Source organism: Oxyura jamaicensis, chromosome 4, assembly GCF_011077185.1.
Source record: "Oxyura jamaicensis isolate SHBP4307 breed ruddy duck chromosome 4, BPBGC_Ojam_1.0, whole genome shotgun sequence".
Taxonomy (NCBI): domain Eukaryota; kingdom Metazoa; phylum Chordata; class Aves; order Anseriformes; family Anatidae; genus Oxyura; species Oxyura jamaicensis.
Genome location: NC_048896.1, coordinates 32,441,845 through 32,462,104, shown reverse-complemented (window position 1 = coordinate 32,462,104; position 20,260 = coordinate 32,441,845). Strand labels below are relative to the sequence as shown.

The 20,260-nt window shown below is 37.8% G+C and overlaps 1 protein-coding gene across 4 annotated transcripts in view; it reads right to left on the bottom strand.

Moving 5' to 3' along the window:
• Window positions 1-20,260, bottom strand: part of GALNTL6 (polypeptide N-acetylgalactosaminyltransferase like 6) — a 452,994-nt gene that overhangs the window by 39,775 nt on the left and 392,959 nt on the right. For all 4 annotated transcript variants that reach the window (XM_035324503.1, XM_035324500.1, XM_035324501.1 and 1 more), the window contains one exon: window positions 6,184-6,301. In XM_035324503.1, coding sequence (XP_035180394.1) covers window positions 6,184-6,301 — 118 coding nt within the window. The remainder of the gene's footprint in view (window positions 1-6,183; window positions 6,302-20,260) is intronic.

Here is a 20,260-nt window from a genome sequence, read left to right as displayed (position 1 = left end):
TTGGCAAAATGATATCACAACACTGATGCCTCTGTTTATCTAAGAAGCAAGCAATGAAACTCTCAAGATTGCTAATGCCTCCCTCTTACAAAGCAATGAATCTGGTCCACAGCTGAGGTATAAAATACAAAGATGAAACTAAAACAATGCAATTTCAGTTTGGAAAGATCAAAAGAATAGTAGTTTGTGTGTCAGCTATGTACTATATCACAATTTATCTTTATATAGCTTCTTCCAAGAGAATGTTGCAAAACACTTTATAGGGATAGTTGAAAGCAAAAGGCAAGCATTAATGCAAGCTTTAAAATAGATTAAGCTGTGGTTTTGTGGCTTTGTTCCTGACTGCAGCTTAGATATCACAGATGCATTTTCTGGCTCTGCTGTACAGCTCTTGTGGGATTTGGGGTGAATCACCCTCTTTTTATATCACTTCGTCTTTAAAACTAAATGTTGCTTGCTCTTTCCATCTCTTCGCCTTATCTGTCTAGCTTGTGAGTGATCCAGCCCAGGGACTATCTGTAAAATGTAAATACAGTGCACACGAGAATGAGACTCCAATCCATATGCTACGCTGTAATCATAATTACTGCAGTAAGAGATTCATGATTTTTGAGCAGTGGAGGATATGTTGCTGGAGAACAGGAACATAAACATACAGCAAATTGGGTAAAAGATTGAGGAGGGACTGAATGGATTTTGGATCAGTCTTCAAAACTAATTGAGAAACATACTGCAGCTGAGAGTCAGTAACAAGACAGACAACAGCAAGAGACACTGAAATGAAAGGAAAAAAACACCACAAAACAGTAAACTGGTGGAAAAGGAATATAAAGTATGTCATGCAAAGCTGTCAGTTTGGTGCTCTGAGCATTGGGCAAGAAATAGAGACTACAAACAGGAGAAATGTACTATCACAATGGGGCTGAAAAAGTCATAGAAAACATAAACACAAAAACATTATGGAATTTTGCAGATACTTTTCCTGAAATGTAAGCCAAGAAACCAGATCTGGTAGCGGTAGAAAAGGAGAAGGAAGAATATTTTATTGTGACCTTTTCCATGTAACGAGAATGCCCAGCTAAATGCAAAAATAAAATAAATTTAAAAAATAAAAAACAGGAACAATGACTTCAAATGTGCAGTCAGCAAAGTCAGAAACAGCAAAACCCATTTACTCATGATGTAGTGGGATTTCATGCCAATGACATTAAAACAGTACTGTGTAAACTGGGAATCGATGACTGGATATTTCAACAGAACCCACCAGCGGCTCTCAAATACTGAGCAACTGTACTTCAGGATGGTCTGCAACTGCACTGACAAGCGGTAATGCTCCCCTAACTCCTTGTCTCCCGCCAAGACTGCCAGCAGCGGAGGGAATTAACAATGAAGACAATAAATAAAGGGATTAATGAACTTGGAGGTGTGTGTCAAAAACAGGGATGGAGAGAACCTGGAAGATGTGTCAGCAAAGATAAGGATAAAAAAGCCCTAGATATAGGTGACTATCTTCAAAGAGGCTGGGATATTAGCATGATCATTTTTGTTAAGGTATGGTATATGTCCATGACTAAGGAATGTCCAGTGTAAAGGATCTTCAGCAAACACGGGAAATGACTATCTTTTGCAACTCTATATATTTTGGAAATTACTACATAAATTGTGACTTAAATTTAGGATTTCCTAAACAGTGGTTTCCCTGGTTAATGAGAAAGGAAGCTATTAATCAGGTCAGTTCCAGCACTTGAACAGTTTTCACAAGTTTAGTGCACGCTGAACAGTATCATCAGCAAGATATCATACATCTTTTTAATTAAAGAATTCATCCTGAGGTTATGCTGCCAAAAAATTGAAATGCTACACATTAGTTCTTATGTAAAAAATTAATCTAAGAAACCCATTAATGAAGAGGTCATATTTTGATACACAGGTTGCAACTGCCTTACCATCCCTCAAATGTGTGTCCGAGTGCTCTGATTTGGAAGCTGCAGTTAATCAACACAGCACCCAGTGCAATGAGTGCTGCTGTCCTCTGCTGCAACGTTACCAAGCAAGAACAAGAGAGTAGAGAAATGCCAAGCAGACTTAAAAAGCAGACTTTTTTTTTTTTTTTTTTTTTTTTTTTTTTTTTTAACTTGTCCCTCTCTCTTCCTAACAACTCAGCACCTGGAATAGAGATGTGCCTGAAGTCTGGAGAAGTTTCCTGCTGTGGCGCAATTCCAAACATCATCGAAACATTATAAAGCTTCCTCTATTTTAGAGAAACATTCAGTTACTCTGCAGTAAAACTAGTTTCAGTGCAGATTCAGTTTCTTTTTTTCCCCCTAGAACACCCCTCGTCATCCCCAAACATACACTAACAGATTTTTTCTCACACTACCCACCCCCTGTCCCCGTGTAATGAGATAATGCAAACTCCCCCACAGAAAAATACTTTGGGTAGGAGTATGCTCTGCACTGAAGCCTGGTGCCTGTCATCCCAGGTCACATCTAGTGAAACAGCCAGTAAGAAACATCAAAATTGACACTTACGCTCCAATCTTCCCAGCCTGACTACCCTTCCTAAATCTGGTTCAACTTTTTTTTTTTTTTTTTTTTTTTTGGTCAGAAACTGCTGCCTGACTCCCCAGACAAACAATTCTCCTGTTATAATCTTATTATACAGTTTTTTAAATCAGTACTCAAACTCTGCCTTAGCATCTTGAACTCATAAAGCAGCATGGCTTAGCTGTTATTACTGATTCCTTTGAGCTTGCATGATGACCCTGCACACCAACCTTTAATTCACTGTGTGTCTGGGGTATGCAAAATGCAGAAGATTAAAGTGAGCACTGCACAGCAGAGCAGGTGATACTAGGTTCACGATGCAGAAGCTGATGAAGCCTTACGTCAGAGGACATCAGGCAAACTATTTTATTAAGTCCTGAGACTAGCAAAGATCTAGCCATCATACTTTTCTCAAAGATCCAATTTCTCTGGTTTTCTAAGCCCATGCTCTGTACTCATGGCTTCCTACCTGCCTTGTAGCCCACACTCCTCTAATTTGAATTGTGGGGATGACTGTCGATAACTGTGATTCAGTAATGCAGACGTCTTTGGTTGAGAAGATGCTTTTCCTTAATATGATCTTGATTGTCAAGTGATATTTTCCCTTTGGTGTGTGAATGTTTCTGCAGAAGTTTCATTCCAGCGCCTGGGATATTTTTCTCCAAATAAAATGAGGCCACAAAATATTAAACATGACATGCACTGTTTCTTTTACATGATTCTATGCTTGGAAACAGTGAAATTGGGCATATAAGCCTGATATTTGAGATACACATTTGCCAAAGATCTTAACATACCTGTAAGCTTACCTCAAGCACTCAAATCATTAAAGTAAACTGGAGCACTAATTAAAGACATCTGCCACAGCTTGTCTACTGTATAGTACCTGGATCTACTGTTACAATGTTAAGCAGAGGGGTTACAGTAGGTTGTTGATCCATGAAGTGGAGTTTAAAACTCATAACTGAGAAGAAGAACAAAAAAGATCCACGAACACTTCTCACTCCAGCTCACGGAGCAGGGCAATCTGTTCGAGGTGAACCAGACACTATTTCCTTCCAGAGAGTCTGTGACAGCTCTCACTTTGGCATGCACTCCCTTGTAATTACATCACTGTATTTGAATTAACCGCAAAAATCACAAGTCTGACACTGGAAAGATCATGTCACTGGTATGGTATCCACTTATAGTAGCTCGATCACTTATTTATACTTATATAGCAGCATTCATACACATGAATCTCAAAGTTAAAAACAAGATTAAATATGAAGAACATAAAAGGAAGACCATGTCTATCACTGAGTTTGAAGACCAACCTGAAATAGTCCTCTAAACATGAACTTTCTTCCACTGTTTTGGGACATTTCAAATTGGCTTCTTTTTGCAGCTTCTTAATGGAAAAAGAAGTCATGTTTTTACAAAATACTTGAGATGTAATTGAATTGAAGAAATGAGCAAGAACAGTCAAGTATCTGGTAGTTAGAGATGTTCTGGAGAGGGTTCTTGAGGCAGCATGCTCCAAACAGTCATTTGCCAAGCAAAATAGCATTAACATAAGACATGGCATCAGCACAGGGTACCCACAAACTATAGATAATCTAGGGAAGATGTCATTTCCTACCCGTTGGGTGTTGCACATGTTGGTCATCTGTTTTTTTCATTGACTTTGTGAATAACAGAGAGATGGCAAGTCCACCACCTTCTCAAGTTTTGTGAATAAAAACAGTAAATTAAACTGACTAATTTGCTCTCATTTAAAAAAAGTTTTAAGACAACCAAATCTGTAGCTCTCAATGTAGAAACTGTTGAACCAGAAACCTTTCCCAAGATGACATGGGTAATTCTGGTATAACAAAAAAGGTCTGTTCTGTTTCTCCATCCTGTCTCCCATGATTTCTTCTCCCATTTCGTGTCATTCCAAACAAAACAGCAGTGTTTTTCTGTAACTCGTATCTGTTAAGTTCTTCCAACAGAAAGCTGTTTCTATTGGCAATTCTTTCTAAGGAGTTTTTTTTCCTCCTCCTTCTTCTTTTAATACTAATAAGAAAGGACAGGGACCCTAAGGTTAGTATACACTAATGAGATGAATCAGGAGATATCAGGAGATATGACTGAAATGAGACCCAGCGTGACACAGCTGCCTCCAAAAAAAAAATAAAAAAAAAAAATCACTTGAGCAAAACACACTGGGGCAATCTAGTATCTCAATTTCTAGTGCTGTTACCATGGTTTCTATACAAAGACTGGACTGCATTACAATTATATTCTTTGTGATGACAAATAAAAGGAATAATTGAAATAGGATAATAAAATCTTAGGTGACCTGCCAGAGACTGTTGTTACAGCTACAAGTGACTACTTACATTTGACTCTGAAACAACCTGTATGGATAGAACGTAAATCAATATATTCAAAACATGTTTTCCATCTACTGGGTTTCCTTGCCTTCCAATTTTGTTTTGCTGTGGCGTAAAAATGATTTAGAGAAAGATGAGAGTAGTGCAGTTAATACAAACCATTTTTCTGTTCTTGATAACTCCCATAAAGACAGCCTAGCAGCCCAGTGTAGGGTCATGCTGTACGTTTTATTACACAGAATGGCCTTAGTTCTATTGTTTTAATCACTGTTGAAACTCAGATGCAGCAAGATGTACAATATTAGTCATGGCTGACATACTAAATTTATTTGCTGAGCTTTACATTGTAGGAGTTTGGAAGTAGGTTGGAAAGATCCTGAAGCTAAATGTGAATTCTGATTACAGATCCAAGCCTTATCCAAACATGTGTGACTCATTTCATATTTTTCATGAAAATCTATCAGCTAATTGAAAACCTGTGCATACAGAGGCCATAAGGTAAAGTTCTTAATTCCATGGGTATACTGGAGCATAATAAACTGAATTTTCAAAATTAGATATATTAGTCTTTATCCAACTAATGCAAATATCTATTTTATATGTGGAAAGTAATAAGACTTTCAACTCAGCATGTAAAAGCCAAGTAACTCATTTGAATACACATGTCCACACAGAGGATATACCATGGATGGTGGTTCATAACCTGGGCACTCAAAAGCTCCCCGTCATTACAATTATGTCATTACAATTATCCAAACTGAATTAAAAATCAACTGATTTTGAGAAACTGGCCTGGAGGTAATAGCTCATAGCAGTTGAGCTGGTCTAGTGATTCACTGCTACTGAAGAGAATCCTCTTTCCTATGAGTTTATACTTTCATTTCCATCAATTCCCATGAGCTGATCCTACGGGAGCATGATAGGGTTCAGTAAATGCGTCTGATGGGAGGTAAGTGGAGAAGATTTGACACAAAGGACAAAGTAAAACTTTATTCTTTGATGGTGGTAAGCTACCAGATATTTGGAGAAAACTTCACTAAACTGCACTCAGTGATTTTATATGGTTTATGGAGCCTATATTGATGACATAATTCTGTTTTAAATTAGTGGAAATTTGTAAAGAAAAAGAATTCAAACTGAACTAAATTAATTTTAGTTAAAACCCTGAAGCTAGTGTTAGTTACAACATCATGATCACAAAGCGTATCAGAAATCAAAATCCACAGGGATAAAACCAAACAAGTAAGGAAGTGTTACATAAGGTGACTCGATGACTTACCTTAAAAGAGATTTCATACTGCTCTCCTCCCCATATTTCTAATCCTGGATCATAGCCTCCCAGCTCCCAAAACCATTTTCGGTTAACAGCAAATAGACCTCCAGCCATCACAGGAGACCTGAAGAATAAGTAAAACAAACTGTCAATGACAGGAACCATACTGCTGTGCCTGAAAAAAGGAAAAGACTGGCAATGTACATGGACAAACAGTAATGAAGATGCTAGGATCGTATGTGTGTGTGTGCACATGTGAATGTAGGTGCATTCACAGTTACCTTTATTGTAAACTACATTTACCTTTATTGACCCTAAAATGGACTCTAGTTGAGAAACAGGCAATGCGATATAAGTAGATAGATATAGGGCATGGTAGACAGGCATGTGCAAATTCTCCCTTCTAAAACCAAATTCTGTTCACTGTTAAGCAAACCTACATAACAGTGAAAGAAAGGGACTCTGGGAACCTGCAAAAGTGTTTGATGTGATCCATGTGAAGTAACTCACATTTGAAAGTGAGTTTTGAAAGCGAGCAAAACTTCTCCATTCAATTCAGTTTCACAGGTGCTGGCTAGAGAAAAGCAACAGTAGATGGTCACAGAGCAGCTGCTGGGAGTTGAACATCTGCTTTTCTACAGGAGCATTTCAAACTCCTAAACTTGGTCTCACAGTGGTGATTTACCTCATAGGCAAATCATTCAGTATTTCCTGTGTTTTCATTTATTCCATGAATAAACATGTGGAATTCAATTGAATTGCTTTAATTCGCCCCTTTCCACAGATAATATAGAAAACAAACAAGTGAACAAGCGGAATACTTAAGATTATAGGATGTTCATGAAAAGTGCATTTTAAATTTATAAGCATGATTTTTTATACTGGAAACTACTTTTTTTTTTTTTTTTTTTTTTTTTTAACTACCAAGACAACGATGCTTCTAATGAAGTAAGTATATTGACAGCTCTCGGGAGTTCAATGTTGCTCAATGATTCCTTGACGTTGTAGTGGAAGGGGGATACAAAGGGTTCTACACTGAGCTAGAAGATAACAAGCTGAAGAAAGGTCAATCCAACTGCTCAGCCAGTTTTGGGTCAACACTTGCCTTATAAGTTTAGGGCAATGGGCAAAAAGGAACACATTTCTGTTAATGTCTGGTCAGTAAGAGGAAAGATGCTGGTGGTACTTCCTAATCAGAGAACAGACATAAAACCAGATAGTATGCTATGTGTTTAGTAACACTGCAGCCCCTCTGGGAAAATCATCCCACCTGGGGGAACTTTTGTTTTGAGTTAATATAGGTGGATTGTTTGTGGCTATGGAAGCAGATGGTTCCATTCCTGAGAACTGACTGGCAAATAAAAACTGCATTCTTTGCCACTGATTTAGCATTTGGTAGTGAACTAGGACTGGTAAGTATTGCAGTAAGCTAGAAGTTTATTAACTGGACATCAAGCTAATGGAACAACGTTCTGCCATATTTTTTTGTAACTTATCACTTTTTATAAAGCTATCTTTTTTCCAAGACAAAATCGTAAACAGCTGGGTGGCCTCTACCACCATTAGAATCGCTGAGAATGAATGTCAGAAAATGATCCTCTCAACTGCATTCACAGTAATGAAATACATTACAGGTATTTTACCTTTCACTTCTAGTATGCAATCTGAAATATATGTATATATAAAAAAACTTATCTTACATTTTATATTAAGCTATCAATTTTCACAACTAGGGAGCTCTGTTTTTAACAGACTAGATCTGTTTTCCTTTAGAGATTATATTTCCAGAAGTACATAGTAGCTTGGTGAAACAAAGCTCCAATATTCTAACTGGCAAGGCTATGCTCTGCAACATAGGCTGCGTGTTAATACATTTCACTTTCATTGACAGTTCATACCTCAAATATTGACTGTTCTTTCCACATATGAATAAATTCAATGGACTTTTTATTAGAAACCTTCCCTTGGGGATTCTGACTACTACAATACATTTTCCGTTCCCACCGATGTAAAACTAATTACAACATGCCCTTTGTGACTTCAGGTTCTAAATAATCAAAACACAATGTCCTTTTATAAAGATGAACTTGCATGGAAAATACTAAAACCTAAATCTTAACTGGCAGAAGAAATGAAGTCCCAGAAATCACTGGGGAAGCACAGGTTTTCTCTAATTCTCTTCTGTACTTTATCTTCCTTGAGTATTTCTCTTGACACAGTGAAGAGCCTATGGAAATGGCAATCCCCTCAGGTGAATCAGATAGAAAATGAAAAAAATCAGACTTCAAATTGCAAGATAATTGGCAGATACTTTAAAAGTAATCTGTACATTTTCCAGAGATAGTACTGAGTAAAGAAACCCCTTGTTATTTAGATGATTATTCATGAAAGTTCAGAACATTTATTACAGTTAGAAAAACTAACAAACAAGGGACTGGAACAGCAAATTCATATTTCTAGCATTTACTTAAAAAAAAAAAAGTTTCACATGAGGTTGCTGTAGTCATTCTTATTCCACAGCACGTTCTGACATTTGTAGCTTTGCAGAAAAAGTAATGGAGAGGACAAAACAAGATAGTTTTCTAGTTATTGGAGAGAGATGAGCAGTAAGTTATGTGGACCTGACTACTTGGCACAGGATATGTATTCCACTGCATGCTACAAGCAGCTACAGCTGAACAGGGCTTAAATTGTCTCCAAAATATGAAGACGAGAGTCCAGTCCTACAATCTTGACTGATATGAAAAGTCTTTTTGTAGTCAATAGGATTAGTCACACAGACAAGAATTGCACTGAGCCCAAAAGAGAAGAATTAATGTCTTGTTTAATGGCTTCTATATAGAAACGTCAAGTACAAAGCTATGTTTGTAGAAGACATTTTTTTTTTTTCCATGAAACATCCTACTCAGACACTTAAATAATCAGACTTGAGCTACTGTAACATAATATTATGTGAGTAATTATAGTGGGAAGCTGTAAAAAACTTCTAGTCGAAGACTTCAAAGGACAAAGACTCCTAAACATCAGAAAAGCTGCAAAGGCTAAGGTTGCTAAACTTAAAAATAGTTATAAAAAGCTTCCACATGAGAAGTACTGCACAGACTCACTGTACCTGGAAGAACAATACTGCTCGTAAGTCAGCTGATCCTAAAATTGCCCAAGAGACCTCCTTTTTCCCAGCACAGATTGGTGTGCTGAGACAAAAATGGAGTATGATTTAGTGATAGTGGAAAAAAAAAATAATAATAATTAAAAAAAAAAGTTATTTTTTGCAAAAAAATATACACTGCACTGAGAAAAAGGCAGGTAAATGCTTAACAAGAAAAATAACTTACAGATTTAAAAAAATGTACTTAAAGAAGTGTAGCGGTAGATTAACTGAAACCAGTGAACAATTTTCTGACTTCTCATAACTTACGTGCAGAGGAAGAAAAGAGATCATCTATGAATTTTCAAAGTCAGAGAACCTCAACCTGCTGGCCATGTTGCTTTTGATGCAGCTCAGGAGGATTGTGCCCCTCCACCTCAGTGATACCACAGGAAGGCACCTCAGAAGAGTGAATAGATTCAAATACCTCGTTCCAGAAAGCTGTGCTCTTTGCAGTGATTCTGGATAGTGCACCAAAGCTTCATCATGCAAACAGCAGAAGCTGATACTAATCCTACATAATAAAAGTTTTGAACAAAAGTAAACATTAAAATCTATGCATGTTAAACATGCGTAAGAGACAGAGATTTGGACACTAACATGAAACGATGTGGATGCAGAAATAAACTGAAATGAAGAAGATGAGGTGACCAAGTGGCTAGGAAGTGATAGATACAGTATGAGCTGTATCAGGAAGTGATAGATACAGTATGAGCCAAAAGACAAATTGAAGGACAATTTCTGTATTGTGCATAGAAAAAAATGATCTAATTGGGATGAATGTGGATCAGACTGACATCACTGAATTTTTCAAGTAAATTAAAAAGAGGTATCATATATATTTAACTGTTTAAACAAATATGTTGAAATTAGTTTAAAATACACTATTTTTTTACACTGAATATTTCTGTAAGGCACTATTTCATTTTATCTTACTAACATCCATTCTAACAACATGATTATGAAATAACTTTGCCCTTTATTAGATGAATTTGTGCCCCAGTCTCTAACAAATGCTCACATAGCTTTTGCAAACCACTGCATCCCTGATGCTCACATTCTATCTTCTTGGTGTATGCAGGAACGGTATCTTAAAATACATGACAGATCAACTGTTTAAGGAAATGGTCTGTCTTTAAGTTGATTTGCTCCCCATAAACAGTGCCCCTATACCACAGCAGTTCTATAACTGTACATTCAAAGCCCTCATCAAAGTACACTGAAAATTACCAGCTGTTTTTTTCTTGTTATGTAACTGTGAAGTTTTGAGTATTTATAATAAGATACCACAGCAATTTTCAAAAATAAAACTGAAGGCAGCATTTGCACCACTGTATTCAACTGTGCAGACTCCTGTACATCCAGCTGGTTTCAGTAATCTGCATTCTCTAATTAAGCTGTTGTAAAAACTTATTATCACTCCTAATCAGTTTGAATATTCTTGTGTTATTTTTTGTTCCTCTCTATCTTTCTAATGAGTTGTTTTTAAAATCCATCATGCGTTGACAGATTTCATACAGATCCACAGTGTCTCCATCTTACCTACAATGAATATCTACATACATATATATGCATGGTTCATACATTTCTTTCACTGGCACCCAGTAAACTATTCTATAGGTGATAATTCTTTTGTGAGATAGGTGTCCTTTAAGAGGCATAGAACAAAGATTTCACCCATTTACTTCTTTGCCACCTGGACATGGTCCTGGGCAACCTGCTGTAGGTTCTGCTTGTGCAGATGGGTTGGACCACATGACATCCAGAGGTCCCTTCCAAACTTAACCACTGTGTAATTCCAGGAAGGCACTATTATACAAGATAGAGATCAAGGCTAATTTACCTGACTCATACTTTCATAGCCTGCATCCCCCAATGATCAACAGCCTTTCTACTAAAATTGCAGTCAGGCCTCATTCTAATGCCAAATGCAGCAAATTTCCCATGACCAAGAGCTGTTAAAGAGTTGATAAAAACTTGCATCCTCACATAGCAACCTTTGCTGGAGACGATGAAAGTGCTGCATAATCATCAAGCAGTTTCATTACAGGTAACCTTTTAAGTGGCATTATAGCCACATCATTCACTTTAATCTTAAATGTCCAAATGATGCTTTGGTATTTAAGCAAACATTTTACTTAGCACATTGCTAAACTTCATTGAAAAATCATATTGTAAAAGAGTGATGAACCCTTATATGGGTAATGATGCCAAGGCCCATTTAGCCTTCCCTCCCACATTTAGAAAATTAATGAAGCTCTGGAAGAGGTGGGACAGTTGGGTAGAGATGGAAGACTGAAGAGGCTTCCTTCTCTCATAATTACCTCTCATAATCCAAGGGAAATCTATCTGTATTATTGCTAGAGGAGATCTACAGTAATCAAACTAAGGAGGTCGGTCAGCAGATATTATCACAAAAGGAAAATGAAATGTTCTGGAAATGTCCTTCTGGCAAAGGTGTTCAGGAGGATAAACCTGAGGAGCAAAAGAACACTGGGAATATTGTGCTTCAAGTTGGACTAGAGACATGAGTCCAGAACACCTGAATCTTGTAAGACTTCTTGTAAGGTGAGCTGAGAGCAGCGCTACTGCTGAGCCATGTTCATGGCATGAGGGGGCAGGGATATCAGACATGTGCAGCTCAATTGCTGCCCTAAAACCCTCCAGCCTATTAGTAGGAAGTGAGTAAGAAATGCTAGAAAAAAAATAAAAAATCCTGCGAGCAAAATTTGATGCAACTTTCAATTTACAGTACAGAGTCAAAATATTACCAAATGTCTCTAAAATATGAACTTATATTAGGCCTTCTGGCTTTTAGTAAGGTTTAGTTAGAAGCATATCTAAAAATAAAAAAGAAAAAAAATCACTTTTTTAAAGGATATACTCTTTCTCAACAAGTCAGGAAATAAAAAAGACACTACATCAGACTCTGCATTCAAAGTTAACTCAAGGTCAAAGTTCAAACAGTTAAGTAATGTTTTGCACAGCCTAAGAATTTTGCAAGTATGGGAAGTCACCCTGTTTCTGGTTCTTGTAAAAATCCAATTATTTTGATTATGAAGGCCTGTGCCATTCAGCTGAAGGCACAATGAACCTCCTACTATCATCTCTTTTCCCTCTGGGTTATTATGAAATGTGAGGCTGACATTTTAAGGCAATGCCACTATTCTAAATTGAGTGTACATCTTACTTTTAAACAGGAAAGATCTGCTCAAGCTAACAAGGAAATCTGTGTCTATGGAAAGTAACACTCAGGTAAATTGACATCTCATTTGAGATTAAACTTCTATTTTCAAACAGGGAACAAGGCCAGCAGCATATCTGTAGGTCATCTCTCTTGGTTGCACAGCAACTCCATCACTGCCTCCCAAGTATTAGGGAATAACAACAGTTCATTAAATTCCAACACTACCTTCAAGGATGTTCTCTCAGAATATATGGGGGCAGTAGCTCAACAGAATTACTATCCAATTACAATGCTACCTTCTTCTCTTTAGGTGTAGAGGTATAAACCAGAGAACTATCTTCCTTTTCCAGGACTTTTGCTTTATTTATTTACATAACACAGTACAGCACCATAAGTAAAGTTTAAACTCCTGGAAATTTTTATTAAAATTTGATGATAAATGATTCTTCTTAAAACGTATCTACTGGGACCCCAAACATAGCTTTTTATTTATTTATTTATTTATTTAATTTCCATAATAGCCCTTTAATTCCAACCTTGATCTCCCAACAGAGATAAACAGATAAATAATAACAACAAATCTCACTGGTTATCAGCCTGCTGTTAGATGTTACAGATGATTTAAGTTATTCTGATTACTGTAACTCTACGACTGATTTCTATAACTCTAAAGCATTCTGTACTTATTCCAGATTGAAGAAGACTTGAAGGCACCACAGCCCAGAAAGCCAGCTTTTGCACACAATGGGTAATGGTGACTTCATGCCCGGAGATTACGAACTGCTCCAGTGCATTTTTTTCCCTGCACTGCTCACAGCTTGCAGCAGGACTGCACCAGCTGACCAGAACAGCTGCACCACCCCTTGCTCCATCAGCACTGCTCACCGTAGCATCTGCTGAACAGGCAGAACCAGCAGGGCTGTGCCTACCAGGCCTGTGGCATCTCCTATGCCATATGTACTCCACGGGGGCTGGTAAAAGAGCTGCTTGGTCTTTTTATGGTTTGCAGGTGAGAAAAAGGTCATTCTGTTGACTGCACTGGATGGCACCGTATAGCACTGGATGCATATTTGCAACAGTTGGAAAACTTTGAAAAGGACAAAAAAGGCCACCAAGCTAAAGTCACTGTCATAAACTTCAAACTATACAGAAGCCTTTTTTTTCTGTCTCTGCTGCAATATTTCAGGCTGAAATTTTATTTCTGTGACAGCGAATGCTTCAGCTGGGCAAATGTGTAGTTACTATTAAAGCACTGCAAGGAAGTGGCAACACTGGCTTGGTTTCATCGGGTTTCCTTTTTGGTCACCCCACCACTTCCATGCCAGATCAGACCAAATAATTAGTGAAGGCCATTTCCAGTTGGAAAGGACATTTCTGAGTTGGAAAGACTTTAAGTAGAAGCATAGTTACAATAACCTTCTCCTGATTCTTTAGCAAGATCTTTTAAGATACTGCTGCCTAGCACACTGATGGAATCAGTTTTTCTTCAGGGTCCTGCAAACTGGGCGTAGTGATCCTGATTCGAGCAGACAGAGTGCTCACACTTTGCTAAGTGAATGAGACACACAGTTAATGATAGGGCCTGTGATCTGCCACAGAGCAGAGGATGTGGATGAATATTATTTCTTTGATCAGTCTTCAGAAGTGCTGTCAGCAAGTGCCCCTGCTCTACCCTTGCGCACACATGCTGCTTCAAAACTTAGGCAGGAAATGGGGACAAAAGGTAATTTTAATATTTCATTTATTTCTGTCTTTAGGGGTTAATGCAGAAGCCTGAAATCACTGCATAGTGACAGGGAGGAAGACTGGAACCCATGTAGCTTCACACCATTGCTACAAAAAGCAGGTCACCCATTTGCCATTGGTCAACAATTTCAAGAACATTAGCATTATGCTATGAGAAGGCATCAGGAACAGTGATGACAAAAAAAAAAATAATGCCTGAAGAGGCAAACATAGCCAAAGATATTCTGAGATCCTAGAAATGTGCTTCTAACTGCATCCTTGCTATTTATTAAAACTCTATAATTTGGTACATTACCCCACTATAGAGGGGAATGGGGAGGCGGGTACTTAACTATAATGAAGTTAGATTTCCCCTTGTCTGCACCAGAGGCACAACAATATTTTCTTGTAAAATCTATGAAACAGTGAAAACAGATTTTCAGAAATAGAACTGACAGAAAAACACTGGAAACCACTTCACAGTAAGGGAGTAAGGAGCTGAAAGCTGATGATGTTGAGCACTTCATTGTCCCATGACAGCATCTGCTTTTAATTTGATGTTGTTGTAAAGATGGGCAGGCAGGGCTGTGGAAACCTAGGGAAATGAACCTTCCTGTTTTATCATCATAATAAATCACATTAAAAAAATCTCCATTTGATAATAAAAATAAAATGGAAGTCTGGTCTAGGGACAGCTCTCCACATTTGCATAAGCTCATTCACTCTGTACTAAAAGTGCATGGAAATGTGCCTTAGTAATAATGACATAGATAGAGAGAATATCTACAACGTGATCTAAGGGAGATTAATATTTTTGGGCTTTGAAATAGCAAGACTGTCAGGAATTGCAGAAGATACCCAATAGCTTATTTTATTTCCTCACAAAGAGTGATATCTAGTGTTCTTCCTTCAGAATTTGGATGTGAACTGGTTGTTTAGAAAAATAATGTTATAGTATAGATAGTTTTCAGTAACTGTTTCTAAAATATTCTGATGGCAAGAGCTGTTGATTGTTGTTATAAATGCTCACTTCTGTTAGAAACTCTTTCAGCCATGTGAATAATTTGATATGCAGCTAAGAGGAAAAGGGTCTATCCCAGTTGAAATATCACATTTTTCCTTTCTTCTAAATATAAAAATCTGTGAAACAAGCACACTTATTACCCTATTTACTGATAAATGGTCACCTCTAGAGGTAAGCCACTAGAAATCTCTATCACTGACTACACGATTCTGTTGCCAAATAATGCCTTGCAAAGCCGGCTCTTTAGATGGCTTAAGTGTATGCAGAATACGCTGCCAGTGAAATTATGCTGTTGTGCATGAACTCTGGACCCGACCTCAAAGGCAAATAATGACAATGGATTTTCCACAGAGTTGTGATCATTTGCACAGGCTGTAGTGCAAACATTTCTGAACCACGTCAGCCTCAGAGCCGGAAACAAGAATTCCTATGTACTGTAACAGCCCACACACAGAAAAGCACCTCCACTGCATGGGAAGACCATCCACATCCACCCCAGCCCTCCAAGTTGCAAACTAAAATTTTCGCATAGCTTGAGAGTACAGGACACATTTCTGAGAACAGCAAGCAGAAGGGGACCTCTGAGAGTAATGCAAAGGCAGAACAATGGCAGCCCCCCAGAAGTAAAGCTGCTCCATGTGGGATTGGGCACAGAGCTGGCACCTGAGTGACTCGCCGAGGCAGACCCCAGCAGCCTCTGCAGGCTTGCTCCCTCCTGCACCCAGCTCCCCTCATGTGTCTGCCACGTGACAGAGCCAGCATCAAGAGTGGTCACCCCAACCTCTGCCTATCTATAATGAAAGCACCGCAAGAATGAACCGAGAACTGGAAATGATAACATGTAAGCACTGAAAATGCATTAACTCAAATCCCAAGACTCCTGCCTATACACACTTCCAGGAAATAACTATTCTGCTGCGTTCATCTAGATTAATAGCATACAGATAAAATAAATGATACTATTATTTTAAGAAACAACTGAAGAGGCAGAAAAATTTGGGGCAATCAGCCATTCTGACTCATTTCCAAATATCTGCTAGTGAAAGCCCTATCATTTCAGACTTAAATTAGAAAACACACAAAAGCCATATCAAATCCTGAACTGGCAGGAAGATAAGCTGGACAGTAATAACAACTCTTGCAACTGATCTATAAAGGCTTTATTGTCAAGACTTCACAAAAAAAAAAAAAAAAAAAAGGCAAATCCTTAATAACAAAATAATCAGAATAATCTATTGTTAGTAATAGCAGTTACCAGCAACAGTGGAACTGTAGTTTCATCTGATCTCCTCCATCACAGTCACGTTCATCACCACAGACAAATGGGCTCTATATTGTCTGAATGGTTACTGACAGATAGTCTCATTAGGTGGATGATATTTATAGGATGGAGTTGGTAATACTGTTATTATTTTACAGACTACACAAAGAGTGCTCAGTGCTTCTAATCTAACAGATTTCTTAGCTCTGCCTGGAAGTACTTCAAGTGCAAATGCAAAGAGGAGGGCGTTACTTTAAGGCCCTAGGTTCATGCTGACTTGTTTTCACTACTCCACATCTTCGTGGTCTGAAATAAAAAAGCTGTCCTTGGAAATGTGAACTGAATCTTGGTAAAGGACCAAGGTGCTGTTGTAACCCTTCTCCAGTGTCAATGTACAGATGGGCTTCACACCTCAACTCATCTGTTTTCCCTAGAGACTCAAACCGCTCAATCTGCTCCGAAACTTCTCACCATGGGACATCACTTTACCCTGCAGGCACTTACATCACCTTGGCTTGTACATCTCAGCAACCTTTGAGATTATAGTCTGTTATTTAGTGACAATGGCCAAGATCAACAGGGATTATGCTAACTAAATAAAACCTAGATGTTTTTGAAGAATGCAAGCACTCCTATTACAGGATCATGTCTACTCTGTCCTTGCAACTTCCTTTCTTTTTGAACTCTCAACCCAAGTCCTCTGAGCTCATCCCAGCTTGTTTCCCAGTCCTGCTGGGGAACTCCACAAGCTCTCGGGGTCCCCGTCTCCCCATGGCCAGCACAAGCCCAAGGGCATGGACCTCAGCAGCAGCTTCCATTCCCTCCACCTGGGGCAGTCCCCCCTTTACTTCCTTAAGTAAAAATATTCACCCACTACCAGCTAAACAAAAATGGGAATAATGATGCCATACACAGCAGAAGTCTGAATACTTTGCTAACATACATTTTCCAACAACTTCTCTGCAGCTAGTGGAAGAGAAGAGAGCTCCTAGATAGGATAACAGTAATTAGGTCAGCCTGACATTTGTTGTCCTATGCTTCAGAAAATATTTTTCTGAAAACTTCAGTTATACAACAATGCATAACCAAACTTAATACACGCAGTAAATTGTTGGCTGTCATTATCAGTAATAAGAGAGAAGAGCTACAGTTGCAAAGCAGCTGCTGTAGCATTCAACCGTATTCTGCTGACAAGAAAATAAAACTAATGGAAAATTTAAAGGAAGAATGTTATGCATGAGACTTCTCAGACACAATTAAATACAAATTGCAAAACACAAATAAGTACATTATAAAACATGGAATTGCAGGTCAAAGACTGAAATTACTAACATTGACAGAATCTTTTATAGCTTTCTTTCTGAAGATATACACAGGATGATATTCAATAAATAAAGATGAAATGAAACAGAACACTGTGAATATTTTCCCCTAATGACTATACTTTACAAGCAGAATTATGCTTCCACTGTAATTACAGAAGATACTATTCCACTACCAACTAATATTAGGAGTAAGTGGGAAAGCCAACAAGCCAAAGGGATACAATCTGCTTCCATATATTGTTAAAATAACCCCATTCATATTTGTGTTTGGGGTTTTAGCGATGAGGCTTAATGTCTCAATGGAGGCAGAGAAGCACCTCAGTCAAAACTAAGCTGTGTTTTGGGGTCAGGTGAAGTGGAGTCCTGACAATATCTTTCAATGACTTGTGGATGAAACTACTCCTGAAGGCCAAAATCTGCTCTAGCTGGAAGATACAATTTCTTGACAATGAGTAATAGCAAGAAGGAAAGACTGAGTACATTTTCTTAGAAAAAGAATGAGCTTCACAGAGGTCAGCATTCTGTCTTTGTTGCTTCTCTTGCCAGAGCACAGACAGCAGCTTCAAGCAAATCTGGCACAGCATGCTCTGTATTAGTGGTTTTCTTCCCTCATGCATCACCCTGTCTGTACCGATACCCTTTAGATACCATTCAATTAATCTTGGGGTGGTTCATACACCTGCATTTCCCAAGGAGAAAGCTCAATGTAGTCCATCTCCCTGTGTAGAAGCAACATACAAAACAACCTTACTCACAGGGAAGAAATTCACCTTGAGACTTGATTTCAGTTCCTACGAAATGTCAGAAATCAGAGAGCATCAAAGCAACAGGCGCGCTGTCCGGCATTCAGTTTTTAAGGAAGAATACAGTAGAACACAGACCCTCAATACCAATCATACTGGTGCTGTCTGAAGCAATGACTAAGAAGAAAAGTAAGAAACACTGAAAAACATCTTCCTCTTTTTGCTTCTGTAACTTCAAGAACTCTGTAAATACAAAGTAGATGCCAACCAAAGATCCACGTATGCAGTCCTGTAGTTCCTCAAGATCAAGGTGCTATTTGCCCTGCACTAATAACAGATGCAAAGCTCCAAATGAATAATATCAGCATCCACAAACTCCTGTTGCCATGAGCAATGGTGTCCACATGATAAACACTATGCAACTGATCCAACGCTCCTACAGTAGAACTTAGCATCTCTGTGGAATAATGAAGTTCACTCCAATGTCAAGATCCATTCAGAGTACGTGTGTATGTATTTCATTATCAAGATGAAAGCCAACAACTATGTATTCAACAGGAAACGTATAAGACATTCTTGACAAATAGTGCAAGTAATAAAAAGCTCCTGTTTCACAGAATGGAATATAGTCAAAAACATTTTTCTTTTTGCATGAAGGATTTGATTTTAGTTTTATAACTACAGAGTTTTATCCATAAAGCATAATTAAATTGTACTCTAGGTGGAGATGAAAGTAAGATGTTTTAGATATGTTTCCTAGTAGGAAGTTATTATGCAATTTATTGTAAGTAACAAAAAAGAAAAATAATTTTCAGAAAGCATGTGGCTTCTCTGTGGATTTAAATAATAATTTGAAATATCAATTCTTGCACAAAGGTATTTGTTTAGAAATTGATACACAAGAAGGGCTTTCCTCAGTCACTAAAATTCTACCTGGGTCTGCCTCCTACAGCATCAGTGCAATTAGACATCCTGGATTCACGCTGGACTAGTTAATTGCTGAAAACATCTTACTTTAAGAAGTGTTGCTTGTAAGAATTAAAAAACTTACCTAGAACACCAAATAAAATGTTTTTGGGGCTACTATGCAGGAAGTTACATTTAAAAAATCCTTTAAAATATGATTTCATATGTGCCTCTAATGTCAGGTCTGAACATACTGCTTGAATTTTTGCTCAAATTATTTTTCAGTACTCTAAGTCTAAATCATTGAAGTAACATTATTTAAACTTAGCCATTTCCTATTATTTTAAGCTCTGCAAAACTGACTTTATGACAAGAGCTTTAATTACTATGTTTTTTGTTTGTTTGTTTGTTTTTAATTTTCTTCTTAGGAACCAAACACATGAACGAAGTACTTCAGTGAATTAAGAATGCTCACCCTAATATTTCAGTTACTAAACAAAGCTCATTGTTGGAGTTAAAGAGTTCAGCAAATCATTAACTGCTCCTCTCCATCCATAAAAATATGGTTTTCATAGCAGAAAAAATAACTGCACAAGAACAGTTCTGAATGTTAGATAAATCTGTCTCTCAGAGCACTATTAAAAAATTCTACAGGTGAGGGCATTACAGCTACTTTATCTATAAACCAACACACAAAACATTTTTCAAGGTACTCCTACCACTTAAACCACCACCACTACTCCTTTAGTTTATATAGCACTCCT